This window comes from Phalangium opilio, unplaced genomic scaffold (genome assembly GCF_054372755.1).
Source record: "Phalangium opilio isolate 3A_F unplaced genomic scaffold, DU_Popi_V2 ptg000009l_1, whole genome shotgun sequence".
NCBI lineage: Eukaryota > Metazoa > Arthropoda > Arachnida > Opiliones > Phalangiidae > Phalangium > Phalangium opilio.
The window spans coordinates 14,292,975-14,312,716 of record NW_028324146.1 but is presented as its reverse complement, the minus strand read 5'-3'; the positions used below and the strand labels follow the sequence as shown (position 1 = coordinate 14,312,716).

At 35.2% G+C, this 19,742-nt stretch overlaps 1 protein-coding gene and 1 long non-coding RNA gene across 7 annotated transcripts; one reads left to right on the top strand and one right to left on the bottom strand.

Annotated features, from left to right (window-relative positions):
- The first annotated feature begins 2,240 nt into the window (after nt 1–2,240).
- LOC149716455 (uncharacterized) lies at nt 2,241–11,179 on the top strand. 3 transcript variants are annotated; one of them, XR_016371547.1, is made up of 4 exons: nt 2,241–2,581; nt 2,656–2,835; nt 10,404–10,581; nt 10,651–11,179. It is a non-coding gene; the product is annotated as an uncharacterized LOC149716455 (long non-coding RNA). The 3 variants fall into 3 exon arrangements; XR_016371546.1 differs by having other exon boundaries at nt 2,252–2,835; XR_016371550.1 differs by lacking the exons at nt 2,241–2,581; nt 2,656–2,835 and adding an exon at nt 10,126–10,305.
- A 133-nt stretch (nt 11,180–11,312) lies between these two features.
- LOC149716454 (uncharacterized) lies at nt 11,313–19,176 on the bottom strand. Of its 4 annotated transcripts, none has more exons than XR_016371538.1 (3): nt 14,999–19,176; nt 12,036–12,245; nt 11,313–11,961 (listed from the first exon to the last, which is right to left on the bottom strand). XR_016371538.1 is itself a non-coding variant. In XM_089849139.1 (2 exons), the coding sequence occupies exons 1-2, from the start codon at nt 12,259–12,261 to the stop codon at nt 11,405–11,407; spliced, it is 783 nt and encodes a 260-aa protein (XP_089705265.1). In that variant the 3' UTR covers nt 11,313–11,404. The 4 variants fall into 4 exon arrangements, 1 of the variants encoding a protein (XP_089705265.1); XR_016371537.1 differs by lacking the exons at nt 11,313–11,961; nt 12,036–12,245 and adding an exon at nt 14,422–14,905 and having other exon boundaries at nt 14,999–15,912; nt 16,000–19,176; XM_089849139.1 differs by lacking the exon at nt 14,999–19,176 and having other exon boundaries at nt 12,036–12,261.
- Nucleotides 19,177–19,742: the final 566 nt, after the last annotated feature.

The window sequence follows — 19,742 nt, the reverse complement described above, 5'->3', positions numbered from 1 at the left end:
TCAGTTCCTGTAGGGTAGGCATGCTGACAAGTCCCTTATTCCCTCAAAACTTTGTCGCCCAGAAGCTTGGCTTACAGGAGTGCGCCCAAACTCCCAACATAGTAAAGTACATAATTTTAGTAACAAACCATTGCTGTTCTAAATTTTAATAACGTTGAAGCAACTTTTGTTCAAAAAAGTTTTTTTAGCAAAATCATATCTGTTATGAACTTCTATTGTGTTGATGAACTTGAAGGCAAGGCTTGCCAAGCCGTTATATAACTATGCAGGGAAATTAAATAATTGACACGTATTATTTGGCCTTGGTACAGTTTGACGTTCTATAGACACTCACTCAACAAATACGAGGGTTATTTCTTTGAATATCTTTGCTGTTTTTAATCCAAAGTCGCTCTCATTCTTTGCACACGCCAGTCTAAAGTGTCTGTTATTTCGGCATAGAAGTTGAATATTTATATTTCTTGATCTGTCTATCGAAGTCTTGTGGTGTTGTTTTATATAATGATGATGTTCATACTTTTTGGCTGTGTAGTTTTAATCTTTTATTATACTGGTAAAGGCTATGATGAATTATCTTTCTGTTGAAGCTTAGCAGCTGGCACGTGTTGATACAATACGCTTGTAGTTGTACGAAAATAGTCTTTAAATTGCATGTTTCAAAGTTGAACATATGAACTGCTCGTAGCATTTTTGTCGAAATAATTTTGTTCTTCGGTATATTAGTTATGTAAAGGGGCGGAGGGGGAGGAGGCGAAAGAAAACTTTACCATTTACTGGCTATTATATGTTCATTTAAATATGAGATTTTGAGGGTCAATTTTTATAAATTATGTCAGGCAACTCTTAGCTTTAAGTTTGAAAACAGTGCTGCTAGAACATGACAATTATTGTTTTGCGCGTGGGTTACCAAAGGGACAATGAAAAGGTTATAAAATTTTGAAGAAAAAAAATTATTCCAAAAGGCTTTGCAAATTCTACCCCTGTTGGTTTTAATCAATGGCACCCGTCACTCAGACTACTCCAGCTGGTGAGAAACACAAAGAGAATATGCAAAACTTCCTGGAATATTAATTGAAAAAAAAATGTTTTAGTTATTTTATTTACACGGGTAATGTAATATATATATATATTTTTTGGTAACCGCAATTGGGGAAATAATTCTCAAACTTTATAAAAACAAATTATCCAACAATAGTAGGATATTAGTTAGTGGGACAAATTAATAAGTTCATATGGCTATTAAATACTTTAAAATAAATTTTTGAAAGTGGTATTAGATTGGGTCTGGTACACATTATTGATAAGTTATACAAAGAAAAGGTTATATTAATAAATAATATTTAAACACAAAAATCTTCGCTACAGGGGTTGAAATTAAAACAGTATGATATTAGATTAAATTAATTTAGTTTATAAAACCTCGTGGACTTTTTTTGGAACGGTTTGAAATTGTTAATGCAAAAAAAATTATGAGCGTCTTAATGTAAAAAAAAAAATATAGCGTGCTTAAAAGAGAAAAATGGTAGTTGCGAAACTGATATTTAGAGAACTCTTCGAATATATTAATTTTAATCAGTATTTATTTAAAATTTGTGTACGAGTGTCTAAATCTCAGTTCCAAAAATCTGTTCAATGTTAAGTAATAATATGAGTTTGTCTCAATAGTAACACCAGCTTATTAAAGAATTATATTTAATCACATAGCATTACCAACAGGGGCTACGTTTTTAACTTGTTTTTATATAAAATACCATTGGGGCAAGGCAAAACCCTTCACTAGAAAATTTAAAAATTAATTCAAGAATCATCGCCTTTTTTCGAAACAATAGCAAGGCCCTACAATCCTCCTTCCTCTCCCATTCACGGTTATTATAGTCTGGGCAACATCAAAATTTATCTCGAACCATTGTAAACCTTTAACTTGCTCGAGAATTAACAATTTTACCCAATCATAAATTACTTTAAAGGGAATATGAAACTATTAGTTTATCTTTGACAGATATGATGCTCCTTTCTGGTACGAATATTGAAATTTTAAGCTTTACCCGGGGTAAATTTGATATGGATTCTTCAATCACGTTAGATCCTTTAATGTGTCTGGACTCTTTCCAAGAGCAGAACAGTGACGTCAGTCAAGTTACTGACGAATCTCTCCCTTTTTCTGATTATTGCATCACTGACCTCGTACCAGCCGTTGTCTTTTCTCACAAAGTTCACATAACGTCCCTCGGCCAACGATTGACCTTTATGAATAATCACCCCTTTAGTTTTAAAAAGCATCTTGCTCAAAGTGACATTTTGATTTTCAAAACTTGATATTTTGGTCGAAATCTTAACTGGACGACCATCTTTGTAATCGCCACGGAGAAGACACAAAAATACGTACTTCCCGCTGGATATCAATACATCACGCTCTTGTATTTTTGGGTTGTTACAAAATACGCATGGCACCTCTGTTAATCTCATCCTTTTTTCTAGAGATTTCCAATCAATTTTATCTCGGTTTTCTAGTGGAAGATTGAAAATGTTGCTTTCAACAATATTTTCCGAATTTTGTTCAACTTGACATTTGGGGCATTTGGTAAAGTTTCGCGACTTTGACCAAAAAAGATCTTTTAGAGCCTTAGAGTAATTGGCTTCCATTTCTTGACTTAGTGTCGTCAAGAGCACCATCAAAAATTCACTGGCGTCTTGTTGAACGTTTTGCGTAAAATGATTTCCGACAGCCATTCTCAGTTCCAACCCTTTACGACTGAAACTTCCTTGAGAACTCTCGATGTCGTTTATCGTGTCATGGAGGCAACGTAAAACTGGTTTTTCAACGAATGATCCATTGTAAGATTTAACCAATTCTCTTAATTCCGGCACTAATAAGAGTAGTTGCAAAACGCTATTAGAATAGCACGTTACTTGATCATCGTTAGCTAAACCTTTCAAGGGAAAACTATCCAAACTCTGTTGGGCTTTCCTTTTCTTCTTCGGTGTTTCTTCACATCTCACTTCCTCGCCTTCTAAAAGGCTTTTAGATAGTGTAGGCGCACTTCTTTTCCCACCTCTACTTTCTTTCGACTCCGTTATTTCCAAAAGAGGCAGATCTGGCCTATATTTTTTGCGAAGCCTGTTATATTCCATTATGGCTCGTCCATCCGCCTTAATTTTAGTCGGATCGAACTGTAATAGATGGAGTCCGGCTAAGGACGTCACTCTCGATAAAGCGACGTACGCCATGCCCGTTCCAAATAAATTCGGACCCAAATCCATAATGGCGCATTTTAAACTCATGCCTTGGCTTTTGTGTATCGTAATTGCGTATGCCAGGATGACGGGAAACTGGGAGCGCTTAACGTAAATGTTTGTCATGAGCAAAAATTTGACGCAAATTTTCTCAACTAAAAAGTCAGTGTTAGCGTTGTCGTTGTCGTTATTCGGTTCGCGATCTACTCTGAGAAAAATACCAACAACGTTTCCTTGTTCGTCCTTCTTGAATCCAGTTACGAAACCCATCGTACCATTTACAACGCCTTTTTCAAAACTGATATTCCTTCTGACCATTATACGGCAGCCAACGCAAAGAATTAACTCGCTCTCCAAACCGCCCGTTTTGGACGGTTCGTTTTTTAGACTTTGAAGTCTCCTCAAAATGTTTTTATTCATTTTTTTGCCATAGTCAGCGAGTCTATCCTGGCAAGGAATGACTTCAACTTTCTCGCCGTTTTTTCGCAGCATTTCGCCGTTGAATTTTTCGCACATGGCTAATTTAGGCATCAAACAAATTGGGCGAAACCCTTCATTGGACAGTTTAATGAAAAGGTCCATAGCCACCTCGATGTTTTTTCCTCGAGCAACCAATCTACTTTCTAAGGTTGCAACATCAGCTTTAGAAATATTTCCAATTCTAACTCTGCTTTGGTCGTTGGCTTGTCTAACATTTTGCGTTAGTTCATCGTATTTAAAAAACTTCCAAAGATCACTTCCTCCGATGCAATTGAATCTAAGTCTGGCTTCTTCGGAAGTGATTTTGATGAACGCGGGATTTCCTTGAACCGGAGGCAATTGGAAAAAGTCACCCAAAACAAGGATAAATACAACTCCACCAAATGGTTGGTTCATTTCCCAAAATTCGTTCAGCCTCAAGTGAACGTGAGTCAGTAACACCGACGAGACCATGGAAATTTCATCAATAATTAAGAGTTTTAAATTTCCCAAAGTTTCTTTCATAATGCTCATATTGTCAGAACTTAGGGAATGGTATTCGGCAATACGCCCATGATCTACCGGCAACATTAGTAATCTGTGTAATGTTACGCCATTAACATTCAACGCTGCCAAACCCGTTGGCGCGGCAATTGCCACGCTAGCAGGATTTTGAAAGCGTCGCCTTACTGCGTTGGCGAGAGTGTCGATAAGAAACGATTTGCCAGTGCCACCAGGTCCCGACACAAAAAGGCACTTGTTTCCAGATTTTTCTCCCTCTTGGGAGAAGTGATCCATGATGTGATCATATATTCGCCTTTGATCCGAGTTTAGTAACGCCACATTGTCATCATCAGTCTCGAAATTGATTTCCATGGCAGCTTCCACATCAGCCATCGCGTGTTCAGTTTCGATAACAATTTCTTTCCCTTGTAGCGCATTTTCATCGTCTTCACTTTCGGCCTCCGATACTATGGTTTCTAGCTCGTTCGCCTTTTTAGAAGCCTTCCGTTTCTTTTCAACTTCTTTGGAAACCGACAGCTTCTCGTGATATTCTCTCATGTCTTTTAACACCGAAAGCGAGTTTTCGAAAGCATCGGCGTATGTTTCAAAATCGCCCAATAGCTCAGTTTCGTCACGCCACGGTTTGAAGAGGATCAGTAGAGCGTGACAATACTGTTCTTTCTCCTCCATCGGGTCGTGAATATTATGTACGGCTTAATTCTCTTTCTCATGAAACCCAGATTGTTTTTCAACTGGATGAGATTCGCATTTTTCTCGACACCCTCGGAGCGCATGGCATAATCGTAAAACTGACCAAATTCCCGCAAACTAAGATTTTCCAAGCTGTCGGGACGATTCGGATACTTGTCGTCGACGAACCCTTTTTGGCAAGTGTCCTTGCTTTCGGGGTCAGTTTCCCTCAAACGAGCGAGTTCCTTGTAACCTTTCAAAATTCTCGATCGGTTTTCTTTCAAGTTAGTGTTTATAAATTTAGTGCTGTCAGACTTGTTGAAAAGGTCTTGGCCCAGCATCATATCGAGAGCTTCATAAATTCCTATTTGCTTGCACGTCAAAGATTTCAATCTATAGGCAAATAATTTTTTGGACAAACTTTCGTTGCCTAACTCGGCAAAAGTTTGGTCCATGTCAGCCCGGTCTCCCTTTGTCACGTAAGCCGTAACATAGTTTGCCACTATTTCCGATTTGTCAGCGACAAATTGCAAATCCATGTTGGCTTTGGAAGCCAATAGTAGCGTTGGATTATAATCATTTATTAATTCTTCGTGCTGTTTTCTCGGCAAGTCGTACAACCGTTTCTGCACCTTTTTCATCTTACGGTGACGAGTAACTGATCTAACGGAATTCATAGTCGCTACGTTTGTTACGTTACGAGGGAAACCGTAACGACACACTCTCGATCCTTTTTTAGAATTTTTCACCTTCTTGTAACAACTGGAGGTGCATTTGTGAAATTGAAATTTTTTTACCAGCCGGTGCAATTCTGGACTTATCGATGCGCTTGGCATCGAACACGTGACGTGTTTTTGCACGTAATCCAAAATAGTCTCGGGCGAAGAAGTTCCAATCTTTGGAGCGTCCTTGGCCCACAAAAGCATGTGGTAGTGAGGTAAACCACGAGATTGGTATTCAACCCGCCAAAAATGATGTTCTATCATGCCAAGAACTGGATTTTGCTTACACAAGACAAAGTTGTTTAGCAGCGACCTCACTTGGTTGTGAAAGTGCAAATTTACGCTAAGCGGATCCAAATTCAACAATTCAGCCACCGTCATCGACTCTATTCCTGGAACGTCTGAATTCACTTTTCTCAAGTGATCGTGCAGTTCCATATCATCGTATTCGGCCGGATTAAAAGTTAAAAGCCAGGTGGGAGGACCAAATTCCCGAATCATCGCTAAAACGTTTCTAAGAACTTTATACCAGTAGTCCTTAGTTCCTCGAATATGACCCAAGAAAGTAGCTAAATTACTCTCAAGTTCTTTATCGCCAGATTCAACGCGACTGAGCAAATTTTCAACCCCAATAGGCATGGGTTTTTTTACACGAAGAACGTAGTTCAAACTGCTAGAAATCGCTTTCATTTCGCATTCTTGATAAGAATGGAACAGATAGGCGTAATCTCGTCTAAAAATTGGACTCTTGTTCAAAAAACGGGATAAACGATACTCGGTTTCCGTTATTTTCCCAAATGGTCTATCATCGTGCTTGCCAAAGCGACCCTTAGGGAACAAATGAACAAAGCTCATGTATTCCAAGTTTTTGTCCCAAGTGCTAACTGGCTCGGCTTCGACGCGCTTCATTTGGTAAGCGCCCAGTAAATCTTTCGGTGGTTGAAAGTTCACTGGATGAATAGAGTAATGATCGTACAGATCATTGGCTTCACCCTCAGATAGTTTTCGCAACAAAGCCTCGGGCTGTGTTAAAATTTTGTAGGCGTTGCCTGGTGCAAGCCTAGACTGATTTTCATCCTGCTCCTGTATGTTCGAAGCGTTTTGGTCACCTTGGACGTCGTGACTACTATCCGCTGGCCCTTCTGTTTGAAGCGCAGCGGAAGCGCGTGTCAAGGCATCAGATCCATCATTAATTAACGCAAGTGGATCTGTTAGGCTCAGTAATTCTTCGGGAGTCGATGAATTTCCATTTCCATCAATTTCTTGCGTGCCACAAATATATTCCTCATTCATTGTCGAAATATCAATGTCTTTGTAAAAAGGGTTTATCTTTTTCAGCACACTGAATGCTTTCAACACTTTTTCGAGGCAAACAACCTGCTGCCAAACCTTTTTGTCCGCAGTGGGAACGCCGTTCACCAAGATATGCAGTTCGTGATTTTTCGGCAACGTCTTGGGAATCATCTTCAAATTTTTTTCCACTGGAATTGGAAGATAAATTACTCTTCCCTTTAAAGCTTTAACCGTACCAAACTTAACGTTGGAATTGGTTTTAGTGCCTAACCGCACCACAGTGTGGAAGGCTTTCACAAGTTGAATTAAAACTTTCTCGAACATGTTTAAATTGGTGACATCTGGCGGAGGATTGTCAACTGCCAAGTTGTTCAGAAAACATCTAATGGGAACTTTACCCTTTCCCAAATCCGTAGCGCAGTAACGACATAGAAGCATGTCCGCTTCTCTAGCGTCCGAATTATTCATTATCCAGCCAGCTCTTAAAATCAGATAGGCCTCGTTCTCAAAAACAGCACTGTTTACCAATTTTTCTACTGCTCTTAAATCAGATTTTTTCAATAATCTTAAACAGCAGTCGCAGGGCGTGTCGTGAAACTCGTTGGTGTTTAGCATTGCCCGAGCGAATTGATTCTCGTAAAGACTCAAGATTTCACTTTCATCGAGACTCGGCCGAGGAGCGTTAACGCTTCCTTCAGGAGCATCGTTTTGTTCCTTATTTAAATTTTTCCCACGTGTAGCAAGGGTTTTCCTTAATTCCGCCATGACATTCGTCACAGACTCGTAATCACCACTTTCAATTTCAGTTGAGATTTTAGTTAACGCGTTGAGTAACGCTTTGATGTGATAAATATTATTCAGAATATTTCTAATTCCCGAATAGTGAGGAGCCAGTTCAGCGAAAGCACGCAAATAACTTTGGCAATCTTCGCTATCAGCGCAGTAAGCAGTGTGTCCTAGGAACGGAACTATTCTCACCACTATTTCGTCTCCATCTGGCGGTATAGACACGTTTGATTTTTTGCAAAATTCTTTTCTTAATTCGCAAAGGTCGAAATCAGTGTCAAAAATTTTAGTCAAAGATTTTTCATTCGCATTTGCAACTGTGTTTACGAAAGCTAGTACTTTTGCAATGGCTCGAGGTCGAACATTACAAATATCACTGCATTCCCAATATACAGTTTTGTTTTTGGTTTCAATAAACCCACCTTCATTGATCACAAAATTTGCTTTTGGATTCTTCTCTTCAGTTTCAACAATGTTGAAAAGATTCGTAACATCTCCCGATTCATTAACTTGTAAAACTAGTTCAACATTACTAGTTGCGTTATTGTTTTTCATGTCAACGATATTTCCCATTTCGTCAACAAACAATTCTTTAGTCGAAGTGGTAACACGGTCTCTCAGAACTTTTCGTACACGACCATCAGAATCCAATTGAAAAATTTTGCCGTAATGTGACTCATCGTCATTTTTCAATATTTTACCATTATTTCCAATCGGATAATAGGTAGTTTCATGGAAATAGGCCTCTTTCATGCTACTGTGAAGCCTTTTACCACCCACAACTTCTGCCAAATTACCAGGATCAATGGACCCAATTTCTTTGATTTTCTGAACAAAATCCTTAAATTCACTAACTATCCTCGTTACTTGGGCGTGGTAAGCCGAATATAATTGCCTTTTGAAATGCAATATTCTACCAGCTAGCACTTGGCATTTTAGGTTGTGAGAGATAGACTTCGTGCGTTGTTTTTTAGTCTCACCGTTGAAAGACTCTGACGCCGCCAGTCTTTCAGTTAGACGTTTGACTAGAAACCTTTTATAGCTTTCAGCTATAATTTTTTTGATTTTCGTTTTGAAAATTCCCGCATTGAGAAGCTTTTTTGCAAAACCAAACTTATCTTGTTTAGTGGGTTTCATATATTTTTTTTTATTTTTTGATTGGGAACCCACATTAGTAGTGCCACCACGTGGTTTAGTCCAATTTTTTTTTTTCGCAATACCAAGGCCAGATTTACGCGCAACTTGATTATTTGCGTATTTTCTCTGAAAGCACTCCTTCTTTTTCAAATAGTGCTTTTTAAGGCAAAGTTGCCTACTTTGCTTCTTTTGCAAAGCTTTACTCTCAGCTTGCAATTTTAAGTTAGCTTCTGTTCTAGATTTCCCCATTGCAAGGCGTTTTTTTTCCGCTTAGCTTGTTCTCGAGTAACCATTTTAAATAGTCAAGAATGGCTGTCACAATAATGTATTTAATAATATATTGCAACGGGTTTTGCAAATATGTTTGTTACACCCAGCAGTTCACAAGGAACTTTTTAAGAACTCTTTGAATTGGCAAAGGTACACACAGAACCCTTTAAATTTGCAAAGGTACACAAAGAAACCCTTGAATTTGCAAAGGTACACAAAGAAACCCTTGAATTTGCAAAGGTACACAAAGAAACCCTTGAATTTGCAGAGGTACACAAAGAAACCCTTGAATTTGCAAAGGTACACAAAGAAACCCTTGAATTTGCAAAGGTACACAAAGAAACCCTTTAAATTTGCAAAGGTACACAAAGAAACCCTTGAATTTGCAAAGGTACACAAAGAAACCCTTGAATTTGCAAAGGTACACAAAGAAACCCTTTAAATTTGCAAAGGTACACAAAGAAACCCTTGAATTTGCAAAGGTACACAAAGAAACCCTTGAATTTGCAAAGGTACACAAAGAAACCCTTGAATTTGCAAAGGTACACAAAGAAACCCTTGAATTTGCAAAGGTACACAAAGAAACCCTTGAATTTGCAAAGGTACACAAAGATACCCTTGAATTTGCAAAGGTACACAAAGAAACCCTTGAATTTGCAAAGGTACACAAAGAAACCCTTGAATTTGCAAAGGTACACAAAGAAACCCTTGAATTTGCAAAGGTACACAAAGAACCCTTTGCAAAACACTCAGATTTCAATGATGTAGGTAATAATGAAATGTGAGTAATAAAAAATAGGCTTATCATAAACTTTAACAAAAGGAAAATTGGAAAGAAAAAAATAATTGAGCACAAACGATGTATGAAGTTGGTTTAAATAACCAACTTATTAACCCATAAAATACTTCTAAATATAATTTGAAGTAATAGATATAATTAAATACAGGTTTTTAATAGAGGAATACGAACCTTAAGCCTGGCTTCGGAAAGTTGCCGCCTAAAAGTGAACTTTGAAGAGGCATAGTTCGTAAGGGTGTAGCCCACTCGATCACGCAAGTGCGTGCAACTTGCGTGATCGAGTGGGGCAGTGAGCTCAAAAATAGGATAATGTGCTCCCTGAGTGGGGTGTGGTAAGGGCGAAAAGCCGAAAAAAAGTGAACTTTAAAGAGGGGGAAGGTGCCCTATTAAAAATCAAAATTGCGGCTGTATGTAAGGAAGTTTTACTAGTTAAACCTTGGTTAAATCTATCACATAAGGGTAGTTTTTAGGTTTTAACGGGCAAAATTATAATTACATTTATATCATAGAATTGAACGTTGTTGAACAAACGATTATTCTCCTTTTGGAGTATATAGAGTTTGTAGAAAGTGGCAGAAAGAGATGTTAGTGGAAAGAGCCCAAGTCTTAAAGTATAAGTATGCAGTCATAAAAGGGAAGAAAACGGTTTAAAAATTAAAGCAATTTGCTTGAAAACAATGACATGAGGTGAGATGTTTGTTTGAATATTTTTGGAAATTTCAAAACATGCTCCTGCAAATCTGTGTTTTATGTCAGGATTGGTTATAAACCCAGATTTCCCATTCATGGGAGCTTCACCTGATAACAAAATTTCTTGCGAATGCTGCGGTCTTGGATTATTAGAAATCAAATGCCCTTATTCAGTAAGAGAAATAAAAATAGACGAGTATGCAACTACGAAATCTTCATGCTTGGAATATTGTTAACAAACGAAGAAGTATAAACTGTCCTCTAGTTACGCTTACTATTATCAAGTACAAACCCAAATGATGATCCGTGATAGAAGTTATTGTGATTTTTGTCATTTGGACACTGAATGAAGTCAAAATTGAAAGAATTTTACCTGACTGAACTTTGGGAAGAAATAATTCAAAAATGTACAAAAAAAGTGCATATTATTAGAATTGGTTTGTAAGCATTTTAGAAGAAATGTTCTCTATAATGGCATTAGAGAAATTCCAGTGAACTCTCTAGCCGCAATTGTAAAAATCTGGTCAATAAAAAGTATTGTTATTGCGGTAAAGGGGAAGAGGGGAGAATGATAGCTTGTGATAATGAGAACTGTGATAGAAATAGTTTCATAATAACTTTCATTACATATCTTTAAAAATTACAAAGGCCCCAAGTACAAAATATTTTCTAAAAACCAACCCAAAAACCGAGGTAGAGGTAGACCAGGAAAGAAAAAGTGATAAAACTTAATTTGTGATAATTTTTATTCCTTCCACCTTAATTGTGCAATAAAAAATTTTAAATTTGCAAAAATATACTATGAACATCTTAAATCTAATCAAATGGTACTACAGAATTGATGGAAGGCAAGTATAATAAACGGTCCTCGTTTCATTTGATTGTATTTTTTGAAGTCTTCATAAAAATTTATATTTTCTATGGTTAGATCAGTTTGAATTTCGGCAGTTTTGTATGTATTATTGCTTGTCTGACTCGATGCCTCCACCATTTTAACATTAGCTTGAACAGATGCATTTAATAAAAGTGGTACGCATTGACAAGCAACTTCAGCTCTTCCAGAATCTTCAATTCTGTCTTCAAGAATGCTTATTTCCATAATCACAGAATCATCTAGACTGTCTACCGTTAACACAGAATCATCTTGACTATCTTCCGTTAACACAGAAACGAAGAGATCATTTCCCAATGATGACATTGAGATCGCATTTTCACTTTTTGATTCCAATTCTCTCTTCTTCTCAGAACGCTCTAAATACCGATTATGTAAATCTAGTCTAGATTTTGGAGATCTTAAGCTTTGCACACTTCTATATCCCAGGAAAAGTGATGGAACCCAATCAGGGTGCGTCTCATCTTCCAAATTTGATGGTTTTCCTAAATTAAAATACATTGCATTAATGAAAAAATTTTAAAACTTGTACCATTTCTTTAATTTTAGTATTTCTTACCTGAAATAAAATGACGACTACATATTCTATGCCATTTCTGTATTAGATCAAAAGTTGAAAATTTTTTTTCAAGATGAAGGGCGTTAACCCAAGCCTGCCTTCTTTTACGCGAAAGTTCTTCAATATAAGGCCCATATTTCTTATTTACACAAGGAAAACAGTAAAACGAAATCCCCTTATCTTTTTCCGTGCGACTTTTACACTTAAAAACTGAACAATAAACCATTTTTAACTAAAATATTAATTAAAATTGCTAAGCCTGTGCCACTCTATGAGGATTTTAAAGGAAAACTCATTTGTCGTCTGCTACGTCAGACTCACTCAGAATCTGGCAGCCCGAAACCGGAAATAAGCACAGGACAGTGGACATTGTCTAATAAAATTTTAAAATGTCCCATAACTTTTTTTTAAACTATGGACAGTTTGACCAATGAGTATCCCGAAATTTTGATATCTTGACTATGGAGAAGCGACAATATTTTGGCACGCACACTCCAGTTACAATGTCCTATAAATTTTCGAGTCAAATAGGGGGTCACTGGACACACGTCCTATAAGAAATATTTCTTATTTCCAACCAGGGCCGGAAATAAGCACAGGACACTGGACATTGTCCAATAAAATTTTAAAATGTCCCATAATTTTTTCAAAACTAAGGGGGTCAATGGACAGTTTGACCAATAAATTTTCCCAAGTTTTGATAGCTTGACTATGGAGATGCATCACTACTTTTGCGCATTCCAGTGGACAATGTCCAATAAATTTTCAAGTCAAACAGGGGGTCACTGGACACATGTCCTATAAGAAATTTTTCTTATTTCCGGCCCTGTTTCCAACCCTGATTGCAAACCAGCAAAAACAATTTTGATTGGTCGGTTACGAAAGTTCTAAAGACCACCACTAACCTAGCTAGCGCTGAAGACGAATTATTGGGGGCAGCACTGTAGAGCGTCTTTTTTCAAAAAAATTAATAATCATAACTGTCAAAAAATATAAATTTAATAAACCAAAACTTTTTAAAATGTATTAAACGAAAAATATTTAAAAATGTAATAAAACAAAAAATATTTAAAATGTAACAAAATAAACATTAATAAAACTTGTTAAAAGTGTTTGAGATAAATTATAAATCTGGGGTCCATTAGTTAACAAAATAAGGTGTGCTGTCATTACTTTCCTTGGAAAATCACTGTTAACGACAGTGCTTTTTCTTATGTTTAATAGTTTGCAAGATAAACAAAGATGTTACGTTGGCGAGAAATATGTGGATATCTTCTGTAGAAAGCGTGGTTTTTCATAAAGCCTTACCTAATTTAAGATTTTAATCATTTGGGTAGAATTATTAGTTCAAAATATTCCTAAATCCAATTACAGTCAAAGCTTCCTGACATTTAAAATGTAGTTTGGTCTAAAAGCTATAAGGAGCTAACAACTGGCTAGGGGGAACAGATAGTCTGACGTCACACAGCCCCTCTCTGGTTGGAATTTTTGCGAGTAGAATACTGTTTCCAACCGTCAGGGGGGATGAAACTCCAGTAAGAGATAGAAGGGTGTGACGTTTCAGGGTCAGAACTGTTAGCTCCCTATTGTCTCCGTCATGAGTTCCCATATCAGAAGGGGAAAAGAAGTATTATATTCTTCCCCATAATATTTATCAAATTATAATTAATTTATTAATTTCTTTATCAACTTGCGTTAATCATTTCCTTCCTAACATAACTAATTAAAAGATTATTAATTTCTTTATCAACTTGCGTAAATCATTTCCTTCCTAACATAACTAATTAAAAGATTATTAATTTCTTTATCAACTTGCTTAAATCATTTCCTTCCTAACATAACTAATTAAAAGATTATTAATTTCTTTATCAACTTGCGTTAATCATTTCCTTCCTAACATAACTAATTAAAAGATTATTAATTTCTTTATCAACTTGCGTTAATCATTTCCTTCCTAACATAACTAATTAAAAGATTATTAATTTCTTTATCAACTTGCGTTAATCATTTCCTTCCTAACATAACTAATTAAAAGATTATTAATTTCTTTATCAACTTGCGTAAATCATTTCCTTCCTAACATAACTAATTAAAAGATTATTAATTTCTTTATCAACTTGCGTAAATCATTTCCTTTCTAACATAATTAATCAAAAGATTATTAATTTCTTTATCAACTTGCGTTAATCATTTCCATCTATTATTATTATTATTAGTTCCAAACCATTGTTTGTTGGATGGCTCACTAATAGTGGTTTTGTTCGAAACTGAGCTTCATTCATGAAATATTACATATAACCACAATTAATATAACTTGTTAAAAGTGTGTTTGAGTTAAATTATAAATATGTAAACTATTAATTAAGAAAATAAGGTTTGCTGTCAATACTTTCCAGAAAATCACCGTTAATGGCAATAGTATTTATTGTATTTAATAGTTTACAAGGTAAACAAACGTGTTACGTTGGTGAGGAATATGTGTATAAATCTTCTGTAGTGAGCGTTGTTTTTCATAAAGCATTACCAAATGAAACATTTTAATCATTTAGGTAGAATACAAGGTTTTAATTAATACAATGGAACCCTGATTTGAGTAAATAAATAACGGCATTTTTAACTATCACTACTGTTACCTATGCTTACGAAATAAATAAAGCATAAATTCATAGCATAATACAAAGCAGACTTCGAAGACAGAGCATATATGAGGAAACCAGGATGGGAAATAAGATTGACGGGCCTGGTGCACTATGGATATTGTTTTGACCAAGGCTTAGAGAAATTAATTCACCATGGCTGCGCACCACGATTAGAAGCATTAAAGGGGCTGAAGCGACCAAGGCTTAGCGCAATTTCACGGGTTTCACCGCCTTAAAAAAAGTGGCAAGTTTAGAAACAGATTGTGGGACAATAGGAAGGTGGAAAATTATGAAATTAGGCTTATATTAAAACTTGAAACCTACTTTATATTATATTTAAAATCTATCCATCAGCAAATCCTCAAAAAATATGAAAATGACAACGATAAAGGACCCACTCTCAAATTTTTTCCCCTTAAAAAAATGGCGACCACAAACGGGGTATTTGTCACGGCGGCAATATTAAAGCAGTCTTATTTCACTACCGATTATAAAAAAACGTCTTGGTTTGGACCAAGGCCGAAAAAACAAACGATATGTGTGAGGTTTATCATTTGACTGAAGTTTCAGATATTGCAATTGTTTTAGTTATTTTTATCCATTTAATCCTTAATCAGTATTAAATTCAATCAACTGATTTTACTGTTAATCGATCCATTCCCTCTAAATTAATTGAAAAAATTACATATCTACGCTTTTTCAAGAACAATTACATTTTCCGAAAACATTTTATCATGAAATTAATTATTTTGAAGGGAGTACGTATTGAGGTGTCAATATAGAATATTTGAAATATTCTACTGACTTTCTTAAAAGAGCAGGTGAACTTTGACATAATTCGAAAGGAAAATGTAAATATTTAATAGTGGATTCCAAACAAGGGTGTTGCACTAATTTATACATTTAATTTCGTATAACGAAATGCTACATTTCTATTGTCGCCTCTATGAAGAAAAGATTGCACTGCAATTTCCCTCTCCGTGCTTTAGAATTTCTTGGTCATAATTCAGTCTTCATTTGAAACGTCACCACCCCTTTCTACATTGTTGACGCTACTTGTACACCGGTTACGTATTACGTGTAATCCTTTTAGTACGCATAAAGACCATTTCGGAAAACACACAGGGGCGAGGCCACCATTGGGGTATTCTCCCTCACACCAAGGGTCACCGCCAGACTGTGCCAAAGTTCACTACAGGCAAGAGGCTAGTCAAATCTCACTGCCTATAGCGGTGCTTCTAGGCAAGAGAGAGAGAAGACCTCAATGGTGGTATCACCCCTGTGTTTTAATTATCTGTAGGTAATTTCCAAAATGGTCCACTCACTTACAAATGTACACCGATTACACTGAGTTATCGGTCCTTCAGGCGCTAGCGAGTGTCAGGCCACAACCGTAATCATTCATGTACACGAATGTTTTATAGTTTTAGGTTATTAATGTTGGCGGGCAAGTCCGGAGAGTCATGTACCGTTCACTAATGTGAAAAGGTCTCGAACTATATGATAATATTGGCTGAGTGTGTTGCGACGGCTCAGATGACCCATACACTGGAACCACTGGTGATTGTAAAACTGTATATATTGGGAATATGAAGGAATGGGGGGGGGGGTTACATCAAAAGCGCATACATTAAAATAAAATAATAAATTTTTTGTGTGCTACAGAGTGCCACCTACTCAAAGAAACCACACACGATAAACGTTGATGCTTTGTCTTATGAGGACGACATTAGTTTATAAATAAGTTTACTACAGATTTAAACTTTTTTGCTGCAAACTTCAAAATTTGTCAAGCCAGCCTTAATTAAAACTATGACCGTCAATGTGCTTTCAAGTTAGTAATCATCGACACGAAATAATTAATTTCATGATAAAATGTTTTCGGAAAATGTAATTGTTCTTGAAAAAGCGTAGATATGTAATTTTTTCAATTAATTTAGAGGGAATGGATCGATTAACAGTAAAATCAGTTGATTGAATTTAATACTGATTAAGGATTAAATGGATAAAAATAACTAAAACAATTGCAATATCTGAAACTTCAGTCAAATGATAAACCTCACACATATCGTTTGTTTTTTCGGCCTTGGTCCAAACCAAGACGTTTTTTTATAATATCTGTCACTTCAGTCTTAATGTAATTAAAATTTGAATAATTTTATTTTTGCTTTACCGTCAAACATTTGGGGTTGATCTATTTCTAATTGCTTAAAGAAGTACTTAATTATCGTTAATTACATTTAACTTATATCCAATAACATTGATTTTGATATCCATATAATGTTGTACCATAAGTCTATTATGGGGACCTTACATAATAGACTTATGGTTGTACTTTATTTATGAAAGAAGTTTAAAAACGACGGTATTTGAAATATGGAAGAAAAATATTTGTTTCGTAACACTGTATACACATACAGTATTGTCGAGATCAGACCAACAGCATTGAATGTTGCCAGATTAAATTGTTGCTGGTGATTTTACGAACTATGTTAATGATATATTAAAATTTAAATGGAAAAGTTACATTTTGACACATTCCTAACCCTATAATTTTGTATTTGGAGCCTATTAAATGCATTATAGTGATAATGTAATTAATTTTAGTGTTAAATAGGAAAACGTTTAGGCTGAAAGAACTCGCGTAGTTTAATCTTATTTTCTTATTTCAGTTAAAGGTTATCTATAGTTACCCAAAAAACCTGTTGTTTTCGATTAATTTCACGTTAAATATGGTTATTAAGTTGAAATTAACGGCTTATCTTCTTTTATTAGTGTTATTGCAGTTTATTATACGAGTTTGAATAAGAAATTCTCCTAAATTGCAAACTTTAGAGGAGTGCCTGTTTGACTCTTGCGGAACAATGACTATTTTGCCCCAAAACTTTTAAATATCGCGCCTTTTCAATGGCTCTCTTTTAAAAATGGGAAAAATGCTTTTAAATGACAATTTAATTAATCGTAAGAATTAAACAGGAAAGTGGAGGCTGGGTGAAAGATAAGTGTAGTTTTAATTTTAATTTGTTAGTCTAATTATAAGGTATCTATGAATTTACCCAAAACATTCGTGTTTTGGGCTAATTTCACATTAATTATACTTAAGTTTAATTTAACGGCTTATCTTGTTTATCTAGCGTGGATTTCGTTTATAAAACAAGTTTCAAAAAAATATTAACTTTAATTGCAATCACCCTAAAATTTTAATGTATGCGCTTCTGATGTATTTTAACGATCATTTAAATTAATTTGAAAGTGAAATAGGAAACTACTGTGGCTGTACGAAAAACTTGTGATGTTTTAATCTTAATTTGAGCGTGGTTCTCGTGAGAGTGGATTAAGCTTAAAATTTATTTGAATTTTTTACCCTAATTGCAATGTTTAGTGCAGTTTAATATATTTTCCGCAAATTCATTTTTTAACCCAAAACTTTTGAATTTCGCGGCAATTATTGTACTTTAAAATAGTTTAAATTAACTTAAGTGTCAAATAGAAAATATTCGACTTTACCAATGGCTCGGGTAGTTTTAATCAAAATTAAAGAGTTTATTTAAAAGTTATTTGAGCCTTTATCCAAAAAATGTATATTTTGGTTTAATTTCACGTTAATTATGTTTAATTAACGTAGGACTGTGTTTTGGCACTATACATTTAGTGTTATAAAATGAGTTTAAATGTATACTTCACCTTAATTGCAATTTTTAGTGGAGTTTTAGATTCTCATTTTACGCTAAAGTTTTGAATTTCGCGCCTATTAAGGTACTTTGGAGATAATTTAAATTAGTTTATGTGTGGGGCTTTACCAACGGCTTGGGTAGATACAATCTTAATCAAGAACATCATTTAAGAGTTATCTGAGTTTTCATCCAAAAAAATGTATATTTTAGTTTAATTTTACCTTAATTACAGTTAATTACGTTGAAATTAACTTGTCGTCAGTGCTCATTAAGCTTATAAAATGACTTTTAAAAAATAATTCACCTTAACTCTAATGTTTAGAGGAGTTTTTGATTATTTCCAACAAATTGCGTTAAATTTTTATCATATACTGAGCTAGGTTTGTGGTAACATAAAGATTATCTATACAATATGTTAATGAATGATGTTATTCTATAGTTTAGCTTTAATATCAGTAATTAAATCAAATACCTTTACAATTCATAGCAATTTAAACCAATAAACAAACGGCAATGTGGACTGTGGAAATAGAAAACAATGTAACCCTCCGTTTCTAACGTGGTTAGGTTGAGAGAATCTGGGTTGTAAACATGAAAATTATTTGACTAATTAAATTATATAACGACACTGTCCTCCTGGATTAACCAGCACAACTGTTTCTTATGAATTAAACAATCCACTGTTAGTAACAAGTAGTTTATAAAATGATAACGTAACATCACTGTATGACTGATTCAATAGGATCAAAATTGTTTTAACGAACAATCTGGTCCTCTACATTGGTTTAGTTTCCGGAATTATACCACACACATTGACAATTAGTAGCCCTTTAGGGTAGGATTTTACTTTACCTACCTAACCCAACCAACACTTGATTCTGACTAATTAGGCCACGGGGAGTTCGGAAAAAATAGTGAAAAAATTCTTAACCCGCCGCAAGTTGGTTAAAAAAATTTTTGAAAATTTGAAAATTGCATGTACTTACCGCCATTAAGACCGCTACGCGCCTAAACGCATTCTGCCCTCGATCTTGAAAAACTACCCGGGGGGGTAAATATAATAATAAGGACTCGCGACGGAATTCAAGGAGCACATACTGCGGAAATATAGCTATGAAATTTTAAACACCCACTGAAACATTTAGAATTCTCATACCAGGATAGAAAAATATTTGAAGCGAGCTCCAATTTTAAAAATAAACAACGATATTTTGCTAAATTGCGTAGATTATTTCGGAAGTAAATAAAGATAAACAATAATATTTTGGAAAAGGCATAATATTATTTGGGAAGTAAATGAAGATAAACCACAATATTTTGGAAAAGGCGTAACATTATTTGGGAAATAAATGAAGATAAACAATAATACTTTGGAAAAGGCGTAACATTATTTG